This window comes from Dermacentor albipictus, unplaced genomic scaffold (genome assembly GCF_038994185.2).
Source record: "Dermacentor albipictus isolate Rhodes 1998 colony unplaced genomic scaffold, USDA_Dalb.pri_finalv2 scaffold_12, whole genome shotgun sequence".
Taxonomy (NCBI): Eukaryota; Metazoa; Arthropoda; class Arachnida; order Ixodida; family Ixodidae; genus Dermacentor; species Dermacentor albipictus.
In genome coordinates this window covers 11,079,322-11,105,542 of record NW_027225566.1, presented here as the reverse complement: position 1 = coordinate 11,105,542, position 26,221 = coordinate 11,079,322, and the positions used below count along the sequence as shown (strand labels likewise).

The window sequence follows — 26,221 nt, the reverse complement described above, 5'->3', positions numbered from 1 at the left end:
CGCAATGCGCGCGAAGGTAGAATTCTCACACGGGAGACGCACTGCGCATGCGCACTGCTTCTCGCTGCCGCCGCTAAACTGCGCTGGTAGTACGGAAAGCCACGCGCTCCCGTGTTCACCCACAAAAAGATCGCGACTGTACAACGAGTTCAAGGACGATGCTAAAACTTGGTATCGCTGGCAATGCTTCACCTTTTGATGTGAAACTGCGAATCTCTTTTCGTTCGTAACATTAACTCCTCCTTGTACGTTGTTATTTTTAAGATTTGATTAGAGATCGTAATGAGGCGATGAATTTTACTGCAAATTATGTTGCGCGTCCATGCGGATGCTTGCTTCAATTCTGCCTAAGTAAAAAGTTTAGCTAGGTTGCTGGCGTTTGTAAAATCTGTTCTATTAGACTTCTGAGGGGCAACTTTGGAGTGGCAGAACGGAGAGCCATGCGTTAATTTTTATATGATGAACGATCTGGAAAGCCACACGCATGATGTTCAGTTGAGGAGGCTTCGTCGATGTGACAGTGTAGGTTTTTTTTATTGACATCCATAAATTTAAGCTGTATCGCCACCGAGGAAGTTGAGATGTTTCAGCTTAATATGTCACCAGATCAACGGTTTACATGTGTAGGCAGCTGCTGCACAGAATATCTCGTAGTATTAAGGTGGAGTATCCGACAGAACCCGATGGCATTTTAGTGTCTGCGCAATGTACCAGGAATGGTGAGAGGTACTTAACGTGGACGTAGGCTCCACAAAAGAGACTATATTTCTGCTCTGGGCATGCCACTCATTGACAATGAGACATGGTGGGCCGCAAGCATACGCCGGGCCTTCTTATAAGCCGTAGCATAGTGCTACTATACAGACTGTAGAGGAAAAGCTTATGGAAAAAAAGGAAACACAGTTTCACCAGAAAGGCGAAGTATACTACTTTTATCGGTCGTATCAACTCGTAAATATTCGCTTGTTAACTGAATTAATAAGCTTGGTGTCAGCACGCACAGCAAACATGAACACATCACACTCGATGACTGCGGATACTCGCTGACAAATGGCTGGCGTGAGGAAACGCGGCAGCAGCAGCAGCAGCGAACGAAGCTGCATTCGTGCTGTCTATCGCTTCTACTCAGAGCGTGCGCCGAGAACACGCAGCATGCTCAAAGCTACGAGCCGCCGACGCACCTAGACGCTGTCCCTAACTGAGATCGCTCTCGAGATACGGCCGCGCGACCACGCGCAGCCGCCACATGAGCAATTGCTGCCGGAGAGAACACCCCCCTCCCTCTCCCCTCCTGCCTGCGCCTAGCAACGTTGGGTGCCTCACGCGCGGTAGAAGACGGCGCGCATCCTCTTCGCATTCGTACCTTTCGCGCGGTCGATATTCGGCCGCGATCGATTGTTGCCTTCTCACGTTTGCACTCGCAGATATAGCTTAGGGCGCGCGGTGTTATCGCACAGAGTAGCAACATTACCAATTAATGTTACGAATCGTAATACACGGTTGCTATAGGGAACTTTTCCTCTAGTGTTGATCAGATAACTAACTGTACGCGGCCTAGCTGTCACGAAGCCCGCAAGCTGGCCACAAGCTAATGAAGCAACTCTTTGAATTGTCATCTTTAGAGCGCCTACACCCACGTATGTTTTAATTACGTGTGCTAATGTTTGTGCGATATTTGCAGTTATAGATGCGTCCTAAAGCCGAGGATTCATATTCTCTTAGTTGTGTACTATACCGAGGACATGTGCCCTTGTATTATGATTCACTTACCCACCTTATATCTTTCTTTCTGTACTACAGGCGTGTGTAAGCTTCCGCTGATGGAAGGAAGCTGCAATGAGAAGATTCCGCGCTACTTCTACAACGTCACGTCCGGGTTCTGCGACGTGTTCACGTATACTGGTTGCGACGGCAACAAGAATAACTTCGCTTCGCATGAAGATTGTCTCGCTGAGTGCGAAGGTAGGTTTTTTGTTATTTGTGAGATTTTCCTTCTATTTATGAATTTATGGCTACCTAACCCGCTGCTTCCTTTCTTAGGCAGCCATTGCTACCTGTGCTTCACGGCTATTAACACCGAGTGTATCTTGTGCTACTGCAACTTCAGCACTTTCAGTGTTTGTCGTTCCTGGTCTAGCAAGCCTTGTTGATTTATATCTTTCTGTAAATCAGCAGTCTTTGCTGAGCCTTATGGAAGCCATTGCTGCAAACCTATGACAATTTCTTTTCAACTGCGCATTTCATTCAACAAATCCTTACCGTTCTGTCCCGTAGGCGCATATAGACAGCGGTAACAACGCCTTCTATTTGGGCGCAGACCTGGGCTTTCTGATCGAGCATTTATGTGGGGAGCCAATTTGCGCAGAACTGTGTCCCTGCGCGCACCCTATCATATACCAATTGACGCTTAAGGTTTCTCCGGCGAAAATTTGATTGCCTGTAACTCAAAGCAAAGTGCTATCTCGCAACAAACAGCACTGAACCGATGAAGGCAAGCCCGGATGTACCGTGTACGTTGTTATGATCGACCTGTCAAATGTGATAGACATTCAGGCGTACGTTCCCATGACAAGATGTTTTGCCTCGTCCCAGAAAAGGCTGTTACGGTAAGCCTGGATCTCGACCTGTCAAGTAGGAGAAGCGTTCAAACGGGCATCCTCATGTCAACATAATTGCACTCTTCTCCGACACAGCATCTACCCGTTCTCCCCGAGCTGACACAAAAGGATGGATGAAGAAAGACAAACCGAAGGTCAAGACAGCGTCACCTCGTTTTCCCCGAGCTGAAAGAAAAGGATGGACGATGAAAGCACTAATACTTCCACAGGCTCCCGAAGAAGACTTCGGCGACCGCAGGACTGCCAGGAGTTATTTAAGGCCGTGCTGGCCCCCGAAGTTAATGAGAGCCGCTCGATACTGAGATGAGAGTCACATCCATGTTCCAATGAAGTGAATACAAACTTTTCTGCTTTTTTCATCATCACGATGCTTGGCTTCGTCGTCATTTCCTGATTTTTGCGCTGAAGCCCCACCTGACGTGGTCGAAATCGTAACAACGGATCTTTGTATTCGTATTTTCCTGCTGTTTAACTTGCAGTAAAAGCACAGTTACTTTTCTTAAAATATGACTAGTGGCGGGCCTGCACCTGCCCGTGTGCTTAAAAATTCCTGATAGCCAGTCCCGTGACAAACTTTACAAACAAGCAAACAAAGAAAAACATGCAACATTGTCGAACTCATGGAAGCAGATTTCAACCAATTGACACAACCATGACCTAATAATGGAGCCGGTGTAGCCAAAGTGAGACTACACTCTAGAAGAAATTTACACCCTTTGGGTCGTACGTTGCCGCACAACAATAATCGTCATCTGTATTGTCCGCATTTCCTTTCTTTAACGTTGCAAGCCCGGCACTTTCAAGTCACGAACGCAATGCGCGGTATCAGCATCACATAGCATTCTCGACAGGAAAGTAGCAAGCGCAGCGTTTTCAAGAAAGGAAATGCAGAAAGACAGATGACGATTATCGTTGTGTGGCGGATATACACCTCAAAAGGTGTACATTTGTTTAGCATTGAAGGGATTGATCTTGAAATTTTTCATTCTGTAGCTTAATAATTACGAGCAATCTACGATTATCAGCGTAGTAACTATGGTATGATCATGTCTAAAGGAGGCATTTTAATTTCTTTCAAACAATTTCTCAGACCTTTGCTAATTTTACATACCTAGTTAAGACACGTTGGTGGGCTAGTTGGACAAAATGCATGGTAGAGTGTATAAGCGCGACTGAACGAGGATGTAGAAAAAGACAGATACACAGACACAGCGCTTGGTCTGAAGGTGTGTGTATGTGTGTCTGTGTAGACATAGACACATATACCTAGTGCTTCAGTTTTCTACTGGGAAACATTAGCTTCAAGAAAAATTGCATCGAACACAGCTTTCAGAGCGCAGCTCTTAGGCGCCCGTCCCTGCAGCGAGCGTCAGCGTTCCCGGCGTGACCGAGCGAAGGAGCACATCGAAAGACGAGAGCAAATGCGGCGCGCAGCGTGGGTTGAAAAAAGCGGCGAAAGTGAAGAGGCACGAGGAGGAAAGCGGAGAGGAGGGTTCATCGGAAGCATGAGGCAGAAAGCGGAGGAGGAAAGCGAAGTGCCGGCGGCGACCAGGCATGCGCTGAAACAAAGCGCTGGCGTGGGCTCCGGACCCACTGTACATGCGTTACTTTGCATACGGCTGCGCCGTCGCTAGAAAATGCGATCCGCACGAATCACGCGTTCCCGTGTTCACGCATTCTTTCTGAACAATCTGAGTCAGGGTGGGAATTCACTAAGCGAACTTAAGAGGAAATTTTGGCATAAGAAATTTTTTACGAAAAAAGTGTATTCATAAAGCTAGAACTCTTCATGGGATCAGCAAGCTTGCCATAGCCCCCACCCCAAGACGAGGGCTGTAGTCTAAAAAAGGCGTGTATGCAAGCGTAGCGCAGGTGGGAACTTCAGTTTTTGCGCAATAGTAAGGGTAAGTCAATTCATAAAACCGCAACAGCCGTCGCAGTTGACATCAGAAGAAATTTCTACGATAGGGGGATAGCAGTGTTACGAGCAAATTTATGCCTACCTGCGCCGCTCGACAGGATGCAAAGTGAGCGTTGGCACGCGCTGTTGCGGGCGATTGGCCAGATGCTACAACTGACAGCCGAGCATGATATGTACTTATATTTTGTGGCGCGCTCTCATTTGTCATCTAAAAGTGCACTGGAATGTTTCAGTGCATAATTGTCTTGGCCGTGCACTGCTCTAGAAGCCTGCAGCATTGTTGCTGTGCTTCGAACTTCTGCTTAATGTTTGATAGGCTGTGTTTCTGTGTGTGCGCAGTAGCCTGATTTTTCACACTCCTCATGACAATCTGTTGGGTGTTAGCAAAAAGAAGTCTAGTGGCAGTCTCTGAAAACGGTCGTGTTTGTTACTGATGTGTTTTGAGCACTTCTAGCACTTTTTTTTTACTTTGAGCTTTCTTTTGCTCATCGGGCTGTGGATCACTATTCTTTCCAAAGCTTTTGAGGCTACAATTTTCAATGCGAGATGAAACAATGAAAACAGTTCAAACGTTTCCAATCATCAAAACCTCTTACTGTTGCACAAATCTGTGCTGTTAGTCTCAGCCCCTTCTATTGTATAGCTCAATTTCTATTCAGCACGAAGTCTAAGCAACGTAGTGTCTGTGCACAGGGTTTAGCTTGTCCGGTGGCCTAAGGTTTGAGCGAACGAATGCCTACGTCGAATGAAAATCCCGTCAATGATATGAAGAGGGACGTCAATGATATAACAGATTAAAATAAAGCAATGGCGAATACAGTCACTTACCACCATAGATAACAAAATCATGTGGACTGCTCGAACAAGAGTGACGCTATGATATAAGATATACCTCACGACGAAGCGCATGTGTGAACGAGTGTTACTGGAGAGACCTTTCCTTGGTAAAAAAAAAAGCGCGCAACATTACGCTTATAAAGACGCCACAAGTTTTTGTTTTGCACGCACAAATCCTGTAACAGGCAAAAGGCATGGGAAGAACAGACTACAAAGAAAAGCAACAGCATACGACAACCACCGGGCTCTTACTGGCTGGAGAGGCTTATTCTAAATCTCAGACTAACATCAGTCCTTGGCGCAATGACGTCACTCACATCTTTCATTCGCTTCGTGCAATGCTCTTTCTATAGTTTTCTCCTCTCACTTAAGAAACGCTTAATGGCACGTTCGCACTGAGGAATCCGGCGTCTACAGCGAATTGAATTCTGCTGCCGCCGAAAATCGCGTCGTTGATACTGCTTGCGCACCGCGCCGCCGGAACGAGATACAGCGCCATCTGCCCCATAATGTGCTAACCTCCATGCGAGCGCGGGAAATCCCGGATGTTCGCGCGGCTCGAAGTTGCGCAGTTGTCTCCGCCCGCGTCGAGTTCGTGTGTTAATTTTGCGCGTGTCCACCATTGCTTGGAAAGGCAATGCTGAACCCCGAGCAAGAAGAGGCAGTACTGCTAGCCCTGTTGGCGAGTATCTTTCTGGCGCATTCGCCGAAGAGACGACGCCACCAGCGTTGGTGGGTTCGTCCTGCTTTGCAAGAGCGCGCGTAGCTTGGTCACGCCACCTTGTCAGGTCGGTTAGACCTTTTGCTTCGCGTGGTACTTGTCGAAAAGGACGGGGCGGTTACGCACCAATTCGAGGAGCATTTCGGATGTCGCGACGCGTTCGAAGGCTGCCATATGACGAGCGCGTCGAGCTTGGCCGCCATCTTTCGAATTGCTGAGACGCGCTGCGATTGGTTCGCGGTGAGGGAATCCGGCGGCAGCTGCCGCAAAAATCGGTCCGGGAGCGATCGGCGCGGAAGCGGCTATTCCGGCGGATCTCGCCGCCGCCGAACTGTGTTCCGCAGAACTGGGCGCCACTCCAGACGCCGAATTTCTCAGTGTGAACGCGCCATAATAAACGTTTGTGAATTCAATGCAAGAATTTGAATTGCGGTGCAAGAATTCAATGCAAGAATTTAATGCAAGAATACATTCTTGCGGTGCTCCGCGGCTGTTACGCACGTCAGGTCAACGTTACGGCATGAGAAAGCCGGCCACAGTGGCCTGGTGTGGCGACGTGAACCATGTGAAGCGTGCACAATCGACGCTAAGCAGTCTTTGACACGCCTCGTATCAGCAAGATCTGAGTTTGCGTCGCTCGAATTATGCTGCCTTGCGCGCTCTACTAGCAGCGCACAGTTCGATCACATAATTCTTCGCGTTTGGACGAAGCTACGACATTTGTGTGTAATTAGCGGTGCAAGTGCATGTCCTATGTATTGTACTGAAGGACTGAATAAACTTAACATCAAGGCCGTGGTGCTTGTAGCATTCGGCTTTGAACACAACAACTATATCCTGTATGCGTAACTTCCATATTTACGTTCAGCCACAGTGCACTTATCCCCAACTATTCAGACTCGCTTTGACTCTGCCTCAATGGTAGTTTCGGCTTCACATGCTTTAATTATACGCAAGAAAAAAATACTTATCGAGGAAGCGGCCAGGCAAGGAAATACATTGTCTTCAATGATATTCACTGCATATTTAGAAGCAATATAAAAGCTGTTGGACTGGAAAAGATTACGAGTGACGATCAATGGCGAATATCCCATTGATCATCAGCCTGCCGATCAGTAGCATTGTCCTGTTCAGCAACGCTGGGGACACATTGCAACTATTGATTGACGACCTAAACCAAGATAGTGTAAAAGTAGGTTGAAGATTATTGTGCAGAAAACAAAGATAATGTTCAGTAAGCTCTCAAGCGAACAAAACTTCATGATCGGCAGTCAGCCTGTAGAGTGTGTGCAGTAGTAAGATTATCTAGGTCAGTTACTCAGAGGTAGCAATGATCATGAGACGGACATTTGCACAATAAAAATGGGTCGGAGCGCATGCGACTGGCAATATCAAATCGTGGCCATTTCTCCAATTTTTCCAAATTTGGTTGGAAAATAAAGTGTAAAATCATTCCATTCTTCAATTATTATGATACGGGGCGATAATTTGGGGGCGAACAATGAATCTTGAGAAGGAGTTAAGGACCGCTCAAACAAGCGATAGAACTAAAATTGTTAGGCCTAACACTAAGAGAAGGGAAGATAGCGGTGTGGTTCAGAGAGACAACGGGGTAGTGGTAGTTTTAATTAAGAGAAGAAATTGGAGCTGGGCAGGCCACGTGATTCACGTAGTTCGTAAGGCAGATAATCAGTGGTCCATTGGAAATGCACAGTGGGTTGTAGGAAAAAGCAACGGCTGTCGGGGGCGCCAGAAAATTAGGTGGGGTAATGAAATAAGGAAATTTGCAGGTATAGCTTGGAAGCAACTAGCGCAGGTCAGGGGTAATTAGAGATCGCCTGGAGAGGTTGTTGTCCTGCAGTAAACGTAAAAATACGCTGATGACATCTTAGAATATTCTAAAATCGCTGGAAAATGAACGGACTGTTGCTCTTGAGATCGCAATTCCCTTCGTCGCTTGAATTACATCACGCCTACCTTGGCCACGTAATATATCTGCAGTGACTGCTACGAACAAAGTGTGTCATTGTGGGAAAATCAACGACTTGACCTGGTTTGATCCGAAACGAGCTAGAATGGTAAACCATGATGCGCTTTATGCACGGTGCTGTGCAGTATACTGACATTCACTTGGACATGTGTTCTTTTGAGGCTCGTAAATTTATGGAAACGTTGGTGCTGATCATTGTGGGGATGTTGACCGATTCGCCGTGCCTTATATGAGGTGGCACTCGCGCTATGACAGCCAGCGTGTTTAGGGGCTCTGGTCCCTGATGTCATTAACTTACGATTTATTACTGGTGTCCAAAATTTACATGTGCGATGAACATTGGTCTAGGTTGTGGTGTGTGTAGGTGTATTACTACATTTCCGTATTACTACACATCGGAATGCGACCGTCTGAATTTGCAAAAAAAACTGTTGACCTGGTGTGGGGCATCATCGCGTTTTGTCAGTTGAAGAGAATCCAAGAAGATGCGATGAACGCCGTTACGATGACAAGTGTCATAGGCAGCGAAGCTTGTAGGTGTGGATGTTACGTAGTGAAGTTTTCTGTCATAATTTGGGAGCGTCGGCAGCCACAGATTATTTCTGCATTTCGTACTTAGAGCTGCGCTCGTGGCTCTTAGTGCCCTTGACATGGGTCGCACGCGAAGGGAAGGCGTCGTCGGTTGGCGGTCCACGACGTCGCCAACCAGCACCTTATGGACAGTACCGGCAGCCGAGGGAGCTGACACTGGGTCTATGCACAGCATTGGAACCGCACCGGCAACCATGTGCTGCTCGCTCACATACCATGCCAATGGACGTACGGGTGCGCTCCTTGCATTGAGCCCATATGAAGTATATATTGTTACAGTATGGTAAGGTATGGCATGGAAAGGTATGGAGCTTTTATTTTTCATGTCCCTAATTAGTATCGAAATAAAGACATATAGTCGCTTTCTAATGTGGTGGTGATGGTCATGTTGCCACAGACCTGGGCGGCAATCGCTCCACCTGAGCGTCTCTTTCTGCGCCAAATATGTCACCATTCACCATGTGCCCATCGGTCCTGTCTCTAGAAAAAAATATAAGAATACGTGGCACTTCCCCTGCCATACTTTTGACGGTGGTGTGGTGAGTGGGCGCGCAAGGTTGCGCTTGTCCGCACTGTAGCAGATGCCGGGAGGAAGGAGCTTTCGAATAGGGGTGTGCAGTGATTTGCGGTAAGAATGTAGCTTCAACTACAGATGCACGATGTGTGATCGTGCTATCACTTGACCGCACTTCTTTCATTTCTTGTCGTTTAGTCCGAGCTTTGCTTCCTGCTTGCTGTCGTACGACGCCGTAAGATTAATTTGCTTCCACTTCGGTTGCAGCCTTATCTCGACGTAAGAACGTTTCGGCTAAGAAATTGCGCGCGAATAGCACAGCTTTGTGGATTCCGCCAATGATGCTTCATTAATCATGAATTTTTTCCACGAAAAGTACAGAAGCTAAAGGCACCATTACCTAGCAGGGGCCTGTGCACCGGCTATAAGAAAATGTGGTATTTTACATAGATAGTAAGAAGTTCGCAATTTGTGGGAATTAGTAGAGCTTCGTACACACTGTGTTAATAGTAAATTTAACAGTACGTGTTGCTAGATAATACAAAAAGAAATACATACTGTACAACGAAATAAATTTTATTTTAATCGGATGAAGTGAAAGCTGACGCATTTTTCAATAAACTTTCTTTAGCTGTTTCATAAAGAGGTTTGGACTAACTTCCAAGTCCAAATTTGTTTAGTTTATTCACAAGCGACGTTATTTGATATATCAAGGATTGTTTTCCGTACTTTGTCCATGTTATTGACATGTGTGATTTTTGTTCTTACAGGGGTTAAGACGATATATTAATGCTGCTATTTCTGTATGATTTTTCATGATGCACAAATTGAACTAGCTGGTAATGAAATATTTGTTCAGCTCTGTAGATATCATGTTTCAAAAGTGAAGGTGGCGTTCGGAGGTTCCGCGGTTTCCTTTTATAGCGATCATAGCAGCGAAGTATTCGTTTTGGAATACCAATAATTTATTGCAATTACCCTGTGTTGTTTTCCCCTTACTAAATTTCTATAGCACAATTTGAAATAAAACCCGCCGTGGTTGCTCAGTGGCTATGGCGTTGGGCTGTTGAGCACGAGGTTGCGGGATCGAATGACGGCCACGGCGGCCCCATTCCGATGGGGGCGATTACACCCGTGTACTTAGATTTAGGTGCACGTTAAAGAACCCCAGGAGGTCGAAATTTCCGGAGTCCTCCACTACGGCGTGCCTCATATTCAGAAAGTAGTTTTGGCACGTAAAACCCCATAATTTAATTTTAACTTTAAACTTGAAGTAAAACAGTGATAATACATATATTTCATTAGCCACACAGGAATGAAAACAGCCGCTTTGTAAAGATAGCCATACATTTTGCAAGTCCTACTACTAAACTATTCTTATACATTCCAAGAAAGATGCTCTTCAAACATTATGCCAAGAACTCTCTGTGTGTTAACTTTAGTAATAGGCCCTCCTACAAATGTAATTTTCACTGTGGTAATCACTTTGTGAACTGTATGAAGTATGATGTATGCGGTCGTTTCTGTATTCATTTGCGTCCGATTGACCATTAGCCGGCGTGAAATAGCTTACAATTGATGGTTTACATTCGTTTCGAGTGGATGTAGCTCTTTCAATGCGAAGAATACGTTTGCGTCGTCTGTATACACGATTATTTCAGGGGAATCAGCAATATTTACTAAATCATTTAAATAAATAATAAAAGTAGCCCTAGTAATGATAGGGTCACAATGGTAGTAATGAGCGACGCGATCGGTGGAAATATTTCGACGGCCTCTGCAGCTAAATGAGGTGCCCGAACAGAGGCTCAGCGCCGCCACCGAGAGCACCCTGTCGTTCAGAATCCCATTCTTTGCCACAATACATCGCGAACTCAAAACACCGAAACAGCTGCGTTCCGAATTCGCATTACCAGGGGCGCTATAGCGCAAAACTATTCCAAACTTTTCTATTCCAATTCTGCAATCAGCCCTCCGCGATTGGTAAAAAACTTTTTGGACCCCCACCCTTCACCTGTCTGTCACGCCACGTCACGAAACCACGGTAGCTCCCCATTTCATATGACGTGTACACACTTATTATGCATGATTTTACCGAACAAAAGAAAGATAATTATTTCTGATTCAACGCCTTTTCGCCATTAGCCCTCGGCTATTGGTCAAAAGTTTTCGGGCTGCAACCACTTCACCTGCTTGTCAGGCGACGTTACAAAACCACAAAAGCTCACCGCGTCAAAGTGACGTGTACGCGTTAAAGATGCATTAATATGCCGAGCAAAACTCAATTTTTTTTCTGAATAGCAGCAGGCTGCCCCGTTCCGAAAGGAATAAAACCTAAACTGCAGAAGAGTACGCATTTGGGTTGGTTGGTTCATGATTACGAGCAATAAAAACAGCGCTAAACGACAGGATGAGTGAAGGGACACAGACAACAGCGCTGTCGTCTTTGTCCCTTCACTCGTCCTGTCGTTTAGCGCTCTTTTATTGCTCGGAGTAAGAGATGGCTGCCGCCAATTGTTCAGGCACTGGCTACTCGCGCCTGCCGGAGAGCATAGATTGCGTGTAACAGATTTGCGTGCACTCAAACTCTTTTCGTGGCCATATAACGTTTTGGAGCAATTTTGGTACGTTTACGACCTCGTTCTGCCAACTCTTCTTTGCTGAGGATCTGTTTTAGCGCCATTCTTAAGCTTCCGTTGCATGCCATAAGCCACCGTTACTTAGCCACCGTAAGCTAAGTAAGGGAAAGCGGACCAATCACATACGCCAGCACCGCCCTCTTCATCCGGTTATCGATTGTAAGTTCAGTGCCTCGGCCCCATCGAATCCCTCTCCACTTGAGCGTGCTCCTCGCCTCGTGTGAGCCAATTAGATAAGATAAGGTAAGATACCAGTTTCATCACTGCTATGTGCAGAGGCAATGTTATTCGTTTTTCAAGCAAACAAAAGCAGCCTCCTATGAACGAGGCGAGCGTTTGATTGGTGTGTTGAGACAACCCTGCGGGTGACCGCCCGATGCTTGCGTCGGCAGTTACGCAAATTTGACGTCAGGATATTGAAATAAAAACATATTGGAATAGTTTTACGCTCTAGGGCCCCATGTACCGTAATAGTCAGTGAATATTTTAGTGCAGACCACTAGTGCGCATACATGAACGCTGATACAAAAAGTAATGTTTTTTTTTTAACGTAGGTGCATTTTTGTCCCATTTAGAATACTCCATTGACATAAAATAACAATTTCTGTGCACCCCGTCGTTGTGTAGAGGTAGAAGCGTATAATGGTATAGATAAAGAAAAATTATTCTGCGTACAAAGTAGCAAACCGCGTTGACGACCCTCATGCATACAACTGTTTGCGTTTACGAATTCTACAAGTGTTGCTACGCTACGCTTTTGCAGGTGGATTATATAGCACAGAAAACACTTTATCTCCCCAAACTATCAGCTTCACCTGCCACAGCTTTTGTCGCACTAGTGTAGGTAAAAGCAATGGGCGTACCGCCCATTATGCTTCACTGAGCTTCCTTGTCGTCTACCCACAGCGCCAGTGACGCGAAAGAAAGAGATAGAGCGATAAAAGTGGAAGAAATGGCAGAGAGATCAACAAGGGCGCACGTCCGGTTTGCTACCTGGGACAGAAGATGTGGGTTAATGAATGAAAAAAAAAACAAAGAAAGCTCTAAGGATGTCGTTGCGTGCGGAGGTGCACACTGGAGCAGCAGTCGCTCACTGAGGTCCGTCGACATCGGGAACGTATCGCTTTCTGCCCATCCGATGCATGCGTCCGATGCATGCGTCCTCTGTCCGAAAGAGTTCTACGGGAGCACGCGGTGCCGAATGGACGACAGCCGCTGAACATAGAGCTCACCCTGCAGCGAGAACTAGCGCAACACTGGATGACAGGACAGGCGTAAGGATTAAAGACCCATAGTTTCACTCCCTTGAATTAGCTAAAGCTTCATAGCAGGGACGCTATGAACTATAGAAGATAATAACACGCAAATGGAGTAACACCAGACTGGCAACTTCGATCTTGCTCAGTACAAACACGGGAAATACTTCTCCAACAATGTTCACTTGCGGCAGATGGCACATACGGACCCTGGAGCCAACTGGCGATACGTCGTTGAACGGGGCTTCACAGCTCGCTTAAAGCTTTAATTCATCCCATGTAGGAGGCCACACAAAAAAAGCAACTGCCTTTAAGACATAATAAAAAGTCCAAATGAATTTTTTAAAGATATCACAAGATTTCAGTTGTGCAAAAATAAACCTTTGCTCATACATAGCAGCGATGACACTGCTATGTATGAGCAAAGGTTTATGATATAGCAATGTCAAATGAAAAGTGTAAATTTTATTACATCGGTAATGTATAAGAAATGCGCTATTACTGTGACATGTACACACATCAGATATGTTTTAATAATTGTTCAAGATGTCATCACTGCTATGGGCCCGGCATGGTACTTCATGCCTGGGCGATTGAAACGATATGAAGAAAAGAATGATGATGATTAAAAATTTTATTTACGCCTCTATAAAGGGAAGGGGGCAATGGAATAAAGGGTGGGGGAGGAACTACTAGAAGTAGGCCTCCTTTATCCTCTCAGCCCACTGCAGGATGGCCTAAATGAAAAGAACAAGAAAAGCAATTAATAAAGAAACAAATCACGCAAAAGAGACAAAATTTCAGCGGATCTCTAATAAACACTTGCGCGGTTTATGTATCACTGCCGATCCATCGTGACTTTGTGCGCCAGCCTCTATCCCAGGTGCCTAAGAAATCGATTCCTAGGGACCTGTATTTGTCTTCCTCGCTATAAATGTAACACTTAAATGCATAATTATGATAATGAAAAACAGAGCACAATACGAGAATAATGACGTCGAAGACGCTTAAATTGTTTGCCGCCACTTAGGGAGGAATCGAAACGTTTTTTTCGTCTACTGGAGACACTGAGAACTTCGCACATTTACTGCGCCGGGGTGGATAACCAATGACACTTGGCTTACCTAAAATTATAAAGAATACTAAAAGTATATAGTCCCTTATGAAAATGGTTATGTCCTTTATGTTTACTGTATGTTTCCCGCAGTTCACATGAGGAAATATCCTTTATGTTTCCTCCATGTTGAAATTTGGCCACTGCTTTTATGTTTCCTTCGTGTGTCCTCCCTTTATGTATCCCTTATGTTACCGTACTTTATGTTTCCTCCATGTTGAAATTTGGCCACTGCTTTTATGTTTCCTTCGTGTGTCCTCCCTTTATGTATCCCTTATGTTACCGTACTTTGTTTCCTCCATGTTGAAATTTGGCCACTGCTTTTATGTTTCCTTCGTGTGTCCTACCTTTATGCATCCTTTATGTGGCCGCAGTGACTAAATCCTGTATTTTACGTAGACATGCATAGATGAAGAGTTCCGTGTACACATTTTATATTTATAAATTTTTCCTGAGTTAAAAAGTTTTGCATTGGTTTTCATTGTAAGGTTACTGTTCCCTACATGATGCAGCGCATGGATTGAAACTCTGCTATGGCACAGAAATTCATGACAATTTGTTCTAAAATTGCAAACTAATTAGCCTTCATAGATTATTTCAGTATAACACTTGGAGAACCACTGTACGTTCCTCACTGCAGTGCTGCTGTTCTAGTTATGTCTTTGTGACTAATATAATATGTAATGTTTGGATGGAAAGATCAGGTTGGATCAGTGCTTGCACTTTTAAAAGAAAGTTTTGACTATACTTTGCAAAAGTTTGTCTGAAACTACGAACAGTTTATTGGACTATCTGAATGTTACTTCAGTTTGCCACGTCTGCTCACAGCAGACCTCTGGAATGTGTTGCTTGGGTGAGAGCTCACAAGGCACCTGAAAAACAAAACAAAAGCCAATCTTTTTCACTTATTCAAAAATATTCATTTAAGCAAGAACAGCCTGGCCTGTATGCACACAGCGAAGAAACGTGGAGAAGTCAAAAACAGATCATAAAAACATCAGGGCAACACAGAAGCTTTTAACTAATTGTTTGAAAGAGACTGAGCTGCCAGTCCACTCAGGTATTAAATTGCTCACAAATTTTTTTAAACATTTCTGCAGCAGCTGCTAAGTAGTACATGACCTATAGGAGTAGCAACTGGCAAACAAATCTTTATGTGCCTGCTTGTACAGATGTCTCGTAGTTATATCTCAAGTGGTTACACTGTTATATGGTAAAATTCAGGCGGGAATAAAACCAGCCGCAAACATCAGACTACATGGGAAATTATCACCAAAACTTAAAGATCTAGTAAATCAAATGAACAATCAATTACGAAGGGTCTAAAACCTAGACCGCGATTTTGTAGCGATCCCTTTTCCGATGCTACTCCTTTACTCATTGATCTGACCGACATTCCGCTATCGTTATTAACTATAACAGCCAGCCGTGAAAGGTGGGTTATAAGAGTGGCAAACATCGAGCGCAAAGCATCGCAAGAAAATCGCATCCCTTATTAGGCAGTGCTACAAACCACTGTCTTTAACAATCGCAGGAACTCACATCCCGTTCTTCGGATGAAAATATTAATGAAAACGAGCGTCTGATTGAGATGCCTCGATTAAAAAGAAATTTCGCTGTTGTAATGTCGGTCTACATTTGCCCTACAATATAGAAGACAAATACACGAGCACGTCGAAGAACACAAACAATGCAGACAAGTTCTCGCGAAGCTGCACTTCAATCTGAACACTATCAATAAAGTAATCTTCACACAAGCTAATACCTGTTCAAGTGTCAAACATCGCAGTCGCGTGCCAACTCGCGATGCCCGTGACACATCGACATGCATTACAAACGTAACTTGCGGAAATTCATATCTACGGAAGAATTTCTTGCCGCGAAACTACCGAGAAAACAGTAACTTTCAGCGTTTACGTAAATATTTGCCCATTAAGTCCCAACAATCGGCGGTGGTAGCACATCACTCCATAAAGCAAGTAAGCGGTAAGAAATGATACATTTCACGGAAACTCCCCTCGTGAAACGCTTTGCTAAATGTGCACAGCAACATGGTCAACGTACGCTCAGAAAGTGTTCTGTTGTCGTTCCACAAAGCTTACTACATGAACCAAAAGCTGCGAGAATGCGCGCAAGCGTCAGATCTGCTTACCTTAAATGTGGTCAGCAAACGGCTTCTTCGTCTCGCAGGCACCACGCGACGACACTCTTTCCAGCGCGAACACTGTTGAATCGCCGATGAACACCAGCGCACGAAAGCACAACTGTCAACAAATTCTTTCACGCACCATAATTCGAAGCCACAGTATCAGGTATTCTACGAGCGAACGCGGACAGGCGAGAACAAAGGCCGCTCGGACGGGCGCTGTAGTACGCAAGACACTGGCGTATCACACGAAACATAAGGCGAACTAATGGCGTTACACGAGTCCAGAGGTTTCCTGATGGTTAATGCACACGGTACGGATCACAGTTTGTTTAGGCACTTCGAAAATATGATTAAATTACTGTGTAACGAACACTCTCACCGCTCACAGCAAAACAACGTGACCCAGCTCACCGTCAACCGTTACACTGCGGCAGCGCCGCACTGCGGTTAAAACGTGAATTTAGCCTCCGAGATCTACATTTTTCTTTAGGGCGTGCATTTTGGAAAAGCACGGCCTTCGAGATTTAAAAACGTCGTTGCTGGAAGGAAGGCTGGTATTTAAACACAAATTATTGATTTTAAAGTGTCTTGGTGCACTGCCTTGTTTTTTTAAAGTATATGCAGAGATTTTAGACGAACTATGCGCGAACGCTTGTCCTGTGGTTTGTCGGCGGACACGAGCCAATCAGCGCGCATCATGTGCTGTTCCGTCGCTTGGGATGGCGCACGGTGTGCGGGCAGCCGCGAGAGCTGTGACGCCTACCGATCAGAATCGGAATTGCAACACATAAACACGCTTCCTATGGTGCCCAGTGGCGTGTTTTTGAGAATGTCAGGCTTTATCTTGCATAGGTGGCACCATATTTGCTCGTAGCGTAAGGAATGAAGGCGACAAAATGTGGCGATAGCTGGCTTGCAGCGGCAGCGGAACTTCGGCCAAAGTGAAACAGGCGTACTGCTTGCATGCTCGCGTAATCAAATACGGCCATACTCCGCACACAACTTTCATACTTAGCCAACTCACAATTATAAATTGTTCAGTTGTACGCCCAAGCAAGCATTTACGGGATCCGCGCTGCCCTGCTTCTACGCGTGCTAATATCGACACAGCAGTTACTCGTACTTGTGGTCAGCGCGAAAGCGACACGGACAAAAGGAAGAAACACAACAAGACGGCGCTGTTTCTTCGGAGTGTTCCTTGTTTCCGCGTTGCTTTTTCGCTGTTGCTAAAGGTACGATTAATCGTAACCAACTCGCCCACTATATGCTCTATGTTACCTACGTGTGTACTGAAGTGCACACCTAGGTAACATCCTGCCGTAAACACAAAGGACACATCCTACAAGAATTATAATAAGGGTTGTTTTCTTGGACCAAATGACAGCATAAGTCAACATTTAGTACTTACAATGACTGCTGAGTGTATCAACGCCTGTCACACAGTACAGATAGATCTGCCTATATTATATGTAAAGACAGTTGTTATGTGCACTCTATGTTACCTACATGTGCACTCAAGTGTACACTCAGGTAACACATAGTGCACATCCAGTTAACATCCTGCCGTAAACATAAAGGACACATCCTAGAGGCATAATAAAGGTAACTTCCTCGAGGTATACGTTAGGATGAGTAAACACGTAGTACACACAAAGTTCACATCCTGGAGGTCACACAAAGGACAAGGAAACATAAAGGTCACATAGGACACAAGAAGGAAACATAAAGGAAACATAAAGGCAATGGCCATTTTCATAGGGGGTGCTTCAGAGACTTTCGTAAAATCGTTCATTTTGCTACAAGTGTCTCAATCACGTCTTTTTGGAGATAGATGTAGTCGCATAAGTTTCCATACGTTGTTAAAAATATCCCAAAAGGCACCATTGTGCAGTCACAGTTATCTTTTAATATGCCTTGCGACTTCTTTTGTCAATACTGCTACAATGCACTATACGGTATATAAATGTAAACCTTCTTTGTGGATATCGGTGACTTGGCAAACAAAATCACCTATTATGCCTGAGAGACGGCTCTTTATTCGTGCACGTGTTAATTTCTTGAGCATGTGGGAATATCTTCAGTACCCTAATAGCAGCCAAGCTTTTCTCGGGCGGCTTAGAACTGTGAAATAAATACGGCTTCTGAAAATCCACGATACTTAATGCGGATGCCTTCGCAGACCCTTGCCGCCTGCCTGTGGACCCTGGACGCTGCAACAACGACACGCAGGAGCGGTACTACTACAACTCACAGACGGGGCTGTGCGAGACCTTTGAATACGGCGGCTGCGACGGAAACGAGAACAACTTCGTCGAACTGGATTCGTGCAAGGCGCGCTGTGAAGGTCGGTGCATGTATCGAGCAGATACGTATATGTCACGGTGCACCTCAAGGTAGCCAGTTCTTCTTCGCGAAAACTAGGTGTCGGTAGGAGGAGACGACCTAGGTATAAATGACGCTAAGTAAACCAGCACTTCGTCACGCCGAGGGGCACCGATTGACCGCCGCGGTGGCTTAGTGGCTATAGTGTTGCGCTCTTCAGCTCGAAATAGCGGGTTCGCTCCTGGCCGCGGCGGTGGCATATGGATAGGGGCGCCTCACATCTCACAACTCAAATGATCACAATTGAAATTAGAAACGAGCTCACTTTAATGTTGCGTGTATCATCTTGCTTTTTCGTAAAATCATGCAAATACTCGAGTCTCTTTTAATAAACCTTTTCGCAAGTTCGGCATGGTCGATATTTTTCAGCATCGTTAAACATTTATCGAGCGTTCATAAGCTTGTCCTTTGTTATCGCTCCTTTTTCTCTGTTGCTGTTTTGTCCAAATGTATGCGAACTCTGAACAGCGCCATAGTCTGAACATGGCGCATGTATCAGTGAAACTTTAGGCGTCCTGAAGCAATCTCACGGCTTGCGATATGTACCACTAACCATTTAGAATCTACCTCGAGAATAATTTTGAACTTGTGAGTGTCCATTGCACCATTAAAACACCGCATTCGCCCATAAAAACGCGACCAGGCTTCAGCTCCTGTCCGCTAAGGGAGGCACGTTGTTCGAGTCTACACTTTTTGTCTGTGCATTAAAGGGATCAGGGGCGCTACAACGTAAAGCTATGCCAAACTTTTGTATTTCAATTCTGTAATCAGCCCTCCGTGATTGGTCAATAACTTTTTTGGACCACCCCCACTTCGCCTGTCTGTCACGCGACGTCACGAAAACCGCGATAGCTCTCCATCTGATATGACGTGTACACACCGAATGTGCGTGCTTGGACCGAACAAAAGAAAAACGTATTTCTCATTCGACGCCTTTTCATCTTTAGCCCGCTGCTCTGGGTCAAACATTTTCGGGCTGCACCCACTTCACTTGTCTGTCGCGCGACGTCACCAAACCGCGATAACTCGCCTCGTCAAAGTGGCGTGCATGCGTTAGGATGCATTAATATGCCGAGCAAAAATGATTCCTTTTTTTTGTGGATAGCCACAGGTTAACCCGTTCCGAAAGGAATAGAACATGGCTGCCGCCTATCGCTCAGGCTCTGGCTACTCGCACCTGCCGGAGAGCACGGGTTTTGTTGCGTGTAATAAAATTTTGTGCGTGGCCGCGTAACGTTTTCGAGCACCTTCAGCACGCTTACGAATTCGCTCTACCTTCCTTGCTGAGGATCCGTTTTAGTGGCATTCTTAGCCTTCTGTTGGACGCTGCCGCGATTTTAGACAAGCCACCGCAATCTAAGTAAGGGAAATCGGACCAATCGCAGACGCCGGCACCACCCTTTTCATTAGGTTATAGATTTTCAGTGCGCAGGCTCGGCCCCATCGAAACCCTCTATACTTGAGCGTGCTCCTTGCCTCCTGGCAGCCAATTACAGACGAAAAACCACTCCATGTAGGAAATGTTATTCGTTTTGACAGCAAAGAAAACACATCTCCTATAAAAAGAGAGAGGACTTGATTGGGCTTTTCAAGCAACCCTACGGGTCATTGCCTGATGCTTGCGTCGGCGGTTACGCAAATTTCATGTAAGGAGACTGCACTAAAAACATATTGGAATATTTTTACGTTATAGGGCCTCAGGGCTCGTATTCACGAAACGTTCTTACGCTAAAAGCGTTCGTGCCAGCGAATAGTGATGTAGGGCATATTATTAGCGAAGGCAATCAGCCAATGAAAAATAGCACTTACGAACGGAAAGCTTTGTGAATGCGACCCAAGATCTTTCATAGCGCGTTGTGCACACTCAGGCAGATGATTCGTCGTCACCTTGTGATGTTTGCCTAATGTTTCTGCTCGCATGGTGCGTCTGTTCCGCTGTGTGCATTCATCGTGGACTGCTGGGTCAGACGTGTGCTCGCAGCCTCAGGACCCCGGACCGTGCTACGCGTACCTGCGCCGCTTCTACTACGACAAAAGCCAGGACCGCTGCCTGCCGTTCATCTTCGGAGGCTGTTTGGGCAACGGAAACAACTTCTACACCAGCGCCCAGTGCAATCGTCACTGTCGCTGTGAGCCACTTTGTCTTTTCAGTTTTGAGAGTGCGCGGTGGGGCGAGCGAGCAGAAAGTATCGTTTATTTATTAGTAGCTGCCCTTCCCGTTAGCGTGTAGTGCAGCCCCTGTGCGTTTCTCTCTTTTTTTTTTGAAGCTGCAGAAACGCCCCAATGCATACCGGTTGCATAACCAGAAGGAGCAAAGCAGCACCTGAAGCGTGAAATCTGCACAAGTGAGAATGAGACCAGAACAATAACTCCACGTCTCCGTGTGCTTTCGCGTTTTCTTGTTCGGGGGTAGCGTTTGTGTTGTTTCATCGTTTTTGAGTAGGCTGTTCCGTTCGTCGCACTGGCGATCACAAATCGCCGAAATGTTTTCGTCCCAATTTTTCTTGCGTGTAAATATGCCATTCTGAACCAGGGCGCCCACTTCCGATTTCGCGTGGCTTTTTACTCTGCACACGGCACGCTTAGTGTGCTGGCTTTCGTTAGATCATCGAAAATAAGGACCATCTGCTTGATTATAGACATTGCATAAGGCTCCGCCCGGAATTTGCGATTGCAGATGACTTTGCACAATTAAGATTTTTGCACCCTAAGGATGCTGATTTGTCTCATTGCTACAACCGTTACTATTTACTGTTGACGATAGCCAGGTCAAACAACAGCTCTGATGAAGGACGCCGTAGTTGTATAGTCGCTTTTCTATTGATTGTGACAACCTGGTACGCGAGGAAATAAATCATAGCCGATTTTGACAGCGATAGCTATTACAATTTATTTCGTAAAGGTTTCGTGTCTGCGGTCGCAGCTATCGTCATGCTTCAATCATGATTGCTATAGACTACTTGATTCCAACATACCTCACATTTAACAACCTGAGAGCACACACTCGACATCTGTGTGACGTCCCCAGTGACGATATTGCTTGCTTTGTCGGCGCGAGGACGTGAAGTCGCATTTTCCAAACTTGGCGCGAAACAACAAGGCTCCCTTTCGTTGGGCTTTACAACAGCAGCAAGGCCATTGTTACTCCTGTGCTGCCCAGGACAGCCACAAGTACACTTCAAATTCCCGGGAATTACGAAGAAGACCCCTCATTTCACAGTGGCTCTACAATAGTCCACATAGACATTACTGAACAAGGCACATGAACAAAAACGTATATTTAGAGCAATGGATCTGCGTGAGCCGCCAGCCTCAAAGATGCTGTTGTCACCCCTGCCTTACAAGTCACAATGAAGTTCAAAGTGTCCCACATGAGGTCCTCCACAGAAACAGAACTTACCCCACTATTTACCGCCTGTTAATTACACCGCACAAGCAAAACTTCGAAAGTGGATCGTTCTTTCTGACTCCGAGGCAGCCCTTCAGAGTCTGCAGTCAACGCCTTATGGCTCGAGACCCATGAGCAACTGGTCTTTGAGACTAGACAAGTTCTCCACCAAGCCCTCACAAACGGTCATGACATCATCTCTCGATGACTTCTGGGGTAATGTGGCATCGTCGGTAGTATGCTTGTTGATGATGATGCCCGGTCAGCCCATAATGAAACCCTGTGGGTTGCTACACCCTTGCCCAGGACACACGCTACGAATGGTCGTCGTTTCCATGCTGAATCCAGGGCTCAAGCTTTATGGAACAGCCGCATTTTGTCTAACTGTCGACTCCACCGGCTTGATCCTATGTTGAAGCTGCAGATTCTATCGCACATCTCCCGCCGTGATGCAACATTACTGTACCGCCTCTGGCTAGGGGTTCCTCTTACGAAAGCCTACTCATTCCATAATGGGATGTCGGACAAGCCTATTTGTGACTCATGCAAGTGTGAAGAGGCGTTGGGGCACTTGTGTTTTTCTGATTTTTATACCATCAATTTTATGAAACCAATGAAACCTTTATGAAATTGATTAGATAGCAGATCATTTTCAGAGATAAATATTCTCAGACCGTGGCCCTATGCGTTGCAGGCTTCCAAAGCCATGCGCGCGATTCATGTTTTGCTACGATTCATGTCATGAAATTGGCTCACCTCAGTGACCGATTGCAGTAGATGGCTACAGTGCTGGAGCCGACGGTGACAAAAGAGGCACACAATGTAAACAGACGCAGCGCCGACTTTCAACAAAAATTTTTATTTTGCCTGTGCGCAAATAATTTCACAGTGAACACTTGGCAAAAAAAAACTACAAGATTACACATGTGCAGAGAACATGTTCATAACGCTATTGCACCCTGGCATTTGAATCTAGGAAGGTGAGCTCTTTTTCACACGAGGCTATCAATGGACAACCGAAATAGTAATTTCATGCACATAAAATTTCGGCGGCTTCGATAATTTTTCTAAGATGGCTTGATTTGCTCTTAAATACAGTCTTGCATTTATAGAAGACAGGTTTGCACCCACAGTCACGACAGTGCACGCCTAGATGACAGTAAACAGTGTTAACATAGTTTTGGTGTTTCCTAAGCCATGTACTTTGTGTACGTTGTGTGCCTCCTTTGCCTCTGTCGGTTCCCGCGCTGTAGCCTAATATTATTTTCAACCAACAAGCCCACCTGTTTATGCAGACCAATCGCAGGCGTGAAATAATGGACAACCGCATGCGTTCACAGCAACAGTACCTTCTTCCCGCCCTCTCCTTTCTTGTTATCCCTTAAATCCCTTCCCCCATGTAACGTAGCAAACCGCATGTGCGTCTGGTTGACCTTCCTACCTTTCCTTCCTTCTTTTACTTCTCCTCCTTCTTTGCTGTGTATTTCTGCCGCAACATAAGTGCCCGTTTTCAGCGAGTACGTTAACCTGCTGAGGTAGAGAGCTGGGCTAGTTGGTTTGAGCATTGTGACATAGTTACAGCGCTAGAAAACGCACCGGCAACATGAAAAAAATAGCGATAGCCTAACATCAAGTGCAGTTGCTTTGCAGCCGTTCTGTTGTAATCATCTTGCTTTTTGTTTGTTCATTTTTTTGCTAGCGCTACAAATATGTCAACGATCAAGTTGCTCGCCGCAGGAGACGTCGCTTTCCCACGTCCACAAACACAGCACAAATGAAATACTATACACTCCATAGCTGTAACAGAACAGTTCTTTTTTTCGCACAAGAAAGAAACTAAAATGGAAGGTGCCTGTAAGACGTAGTATAAACTGGGTCACATATGCCGTATTCTATAAAAGCGGTGACACTAGCTGCATAGAGCAGAAGGGATTGAACTACATCTAGACTGTGCCGATATGCGGATATGCCTTCTATTTCCCTTGCTCGAAAGTTTCGTCCAGATTTTGCAGCTAATGAGCAGTTTCACTGGACACTTTCAATAGTGTTTCCAGATATCTTATTGTTTTAAGTTCAGATGCAACAGCCCTCTCATTGCATACACCAGATAGGGTAGTACGTAAGTGCTATGTTTTCTGGCTTCGTAAATATTAACGCCATACTCTTTCCCCCTTCTGCCCGGTTGATAAAGAGAACAGAAATTTCTCTAGCAACAAGATAAATTTCTGCCCTACGACAGAAGCTTCCTGACGCTTCTGTTGTTGCGCTAGACATTTCTGACGTTACGACAGAAATTCTGAGGTCACGACAAAAACATTCCGTCGCTATGACCAAGAGTTCTGAACTTGGACCAGAAACGTTCTGCCGTGACAACAAGAGTTCTCAAGTGGCAACAACTTCCTATCGCCACAGCGATTCTGACGTCGCGACAGCAACTATCTATAGTGAAGACAGACACTCTCTGTTGTGGCGTTAGAAATGTGCCACTTTCTTTCGCAGTGACATATGTTCTGAAGTTACGACATAAGTACATTGCGTCGTGACGCTTTACACTTGTCACTTTTCCATCGGTGGCATACACTACTTTTCTCTTAGTGGCATTCAATGGTTCAATCCGACAATGCCTATAGCGCCGAGATCCACATTAAATTCGACGTAGGCAATAGTCATAATTGTGCCGTAATGACGAGGCACCAGCGATCGCAGTACCGGCCTCCTCAAAGTTGGCCGCTGGTGGAAATCATCACATCTCGGCAACGCGTGAGCCAGCAGACGCTCCACTTCGTCGGCCAGCCTCTACTGGTCTGCAGCAACTATATGGAGAATACCTACCTTTGGCGGTGTCTGCGAGCCTGCCGTGCAGCTTTTTGCCGTTGTGTATGTGTGGGGCACTCTGGTGTACAAAGAGGTGAAAAACGAACAAGGAATTCAAACAACACGGTATAGCAAGTTATGCGCATGCTTGTTACTGGTTACCATGGATATGCAGTACGACGTAGCACAACGTATTTTGGCTTATTGTTTATGTTTAGTGACAGATAGCAAAAATGCACTCAAGCAGTAATGGAACGGCTAGTACAGTTGAGCTAGCTCATAAAAAGAAAAATGGTAAGCTGCGCATGAATAAAGCGATATATGTAATTTCTGCACAATTCACACACAAAATGCCAATGATGAGCCGGAAGTTGACTGCTGCAATGGGGTGGGAACATTGGGGGTCCATCTGGCTGGTCGTGGGATGGAACTTCTGCAGAAGAATAGAAACATATAAGTTGCCTAAATAAAAGTAACCAAACAAACCCATTTGAAGTATGACAATTCTAAACTGTGCTGTATGTTATTCAGTTAAGTGCAAGCTCTTGATGCGGCTAACGTGGTGTTAGGGCAAGGAATCCACGAAGCCCATCGACTGCCACATGAGGTTGTAGAAAATGGAGCGAAAGGCTTTATTGGCTTTGTTACACGGCTCCAATACAAAAGCCCACTCTATTGAGGAGCAAGTGAAATGTCTGAGTTCCGATTAGGACCCTCTGTCCTCACTCTCCAAAAGTCTTCGCTTTTAATATCGTCGTCTTCCCTAGGTGGGTTGACTAGGCAATCTGAAGACCGTTCAGCAGCAAATCATGATCGCCGAATGAGTTGCGATACCACACCCACGCTCGCAATAAACCGCAGTAATTGTGCCTCCGAAGAGGCTGGTTAGGAATATGTGGCAAGAAAGCAACCAGCGCCTCTCAAGTCGTCATCGTTGTTCCGCTCCTTTTCGTCCTTCGCTCAAGCTGCCAGGTAAAGAGCGGGGTGAGGGCCTTTCGGGGAAGTCTTCAACAGCCGGTGCCCACGCTCTGTTGACGTCTGTATAGGTGCAGATCGACAGGTGGCGGTTTGTCTTGTGGCAAACGTCCAATGAACACCTTTGTGGTGTTGAGACGCAACATTCTACGGGTGAGGGCTAACTGAGCTTTTGGAGAATACGGCATTCGCTGTAGTCGAGTGGAAATGGAAGATTATATCCAGTCTAACGATCGCACTTTCATGATAGAGATTAAACGAATACAAGTAAACTGCACACGCAGTGCTGCGCTCAGCGGTGTTGGGGTCCCC

The 26,221-nt window shown here is 45.6% G+C and overlaps 1 protein-coding gene across 4 annotated transcripts in view; it reads left to right on the top strand.

The window, feature by feature from the left end:
* The window catches only part of LOC139051532 (papilin-like), a 532,082-nt gene that overhangs the window by 409,980 nt on the left and 95,881 nt on the right, over positions 1–26,221 (top strand). For all 4 annotated transcript variants that reach the window (XM_070528503.1, XM_070528504.1, XM_070528502.1 and 1 more), the window contains 3 exons: positions 1,801–1,962; positions 18,530–18,694; positions 20,700–20,861. In XM_070528503.1, the coding sequence (XP_070384604.1) occupies positions 1,801–1,962; positions 18,530–18,694; positions 20,700–20,861 (489 nt within the window). The remainder of the gene's footprint in view (positions 1–1,800; positions 1,963–18,529; positions 18,695–20,699; positions 20,862–26,221) is intronic.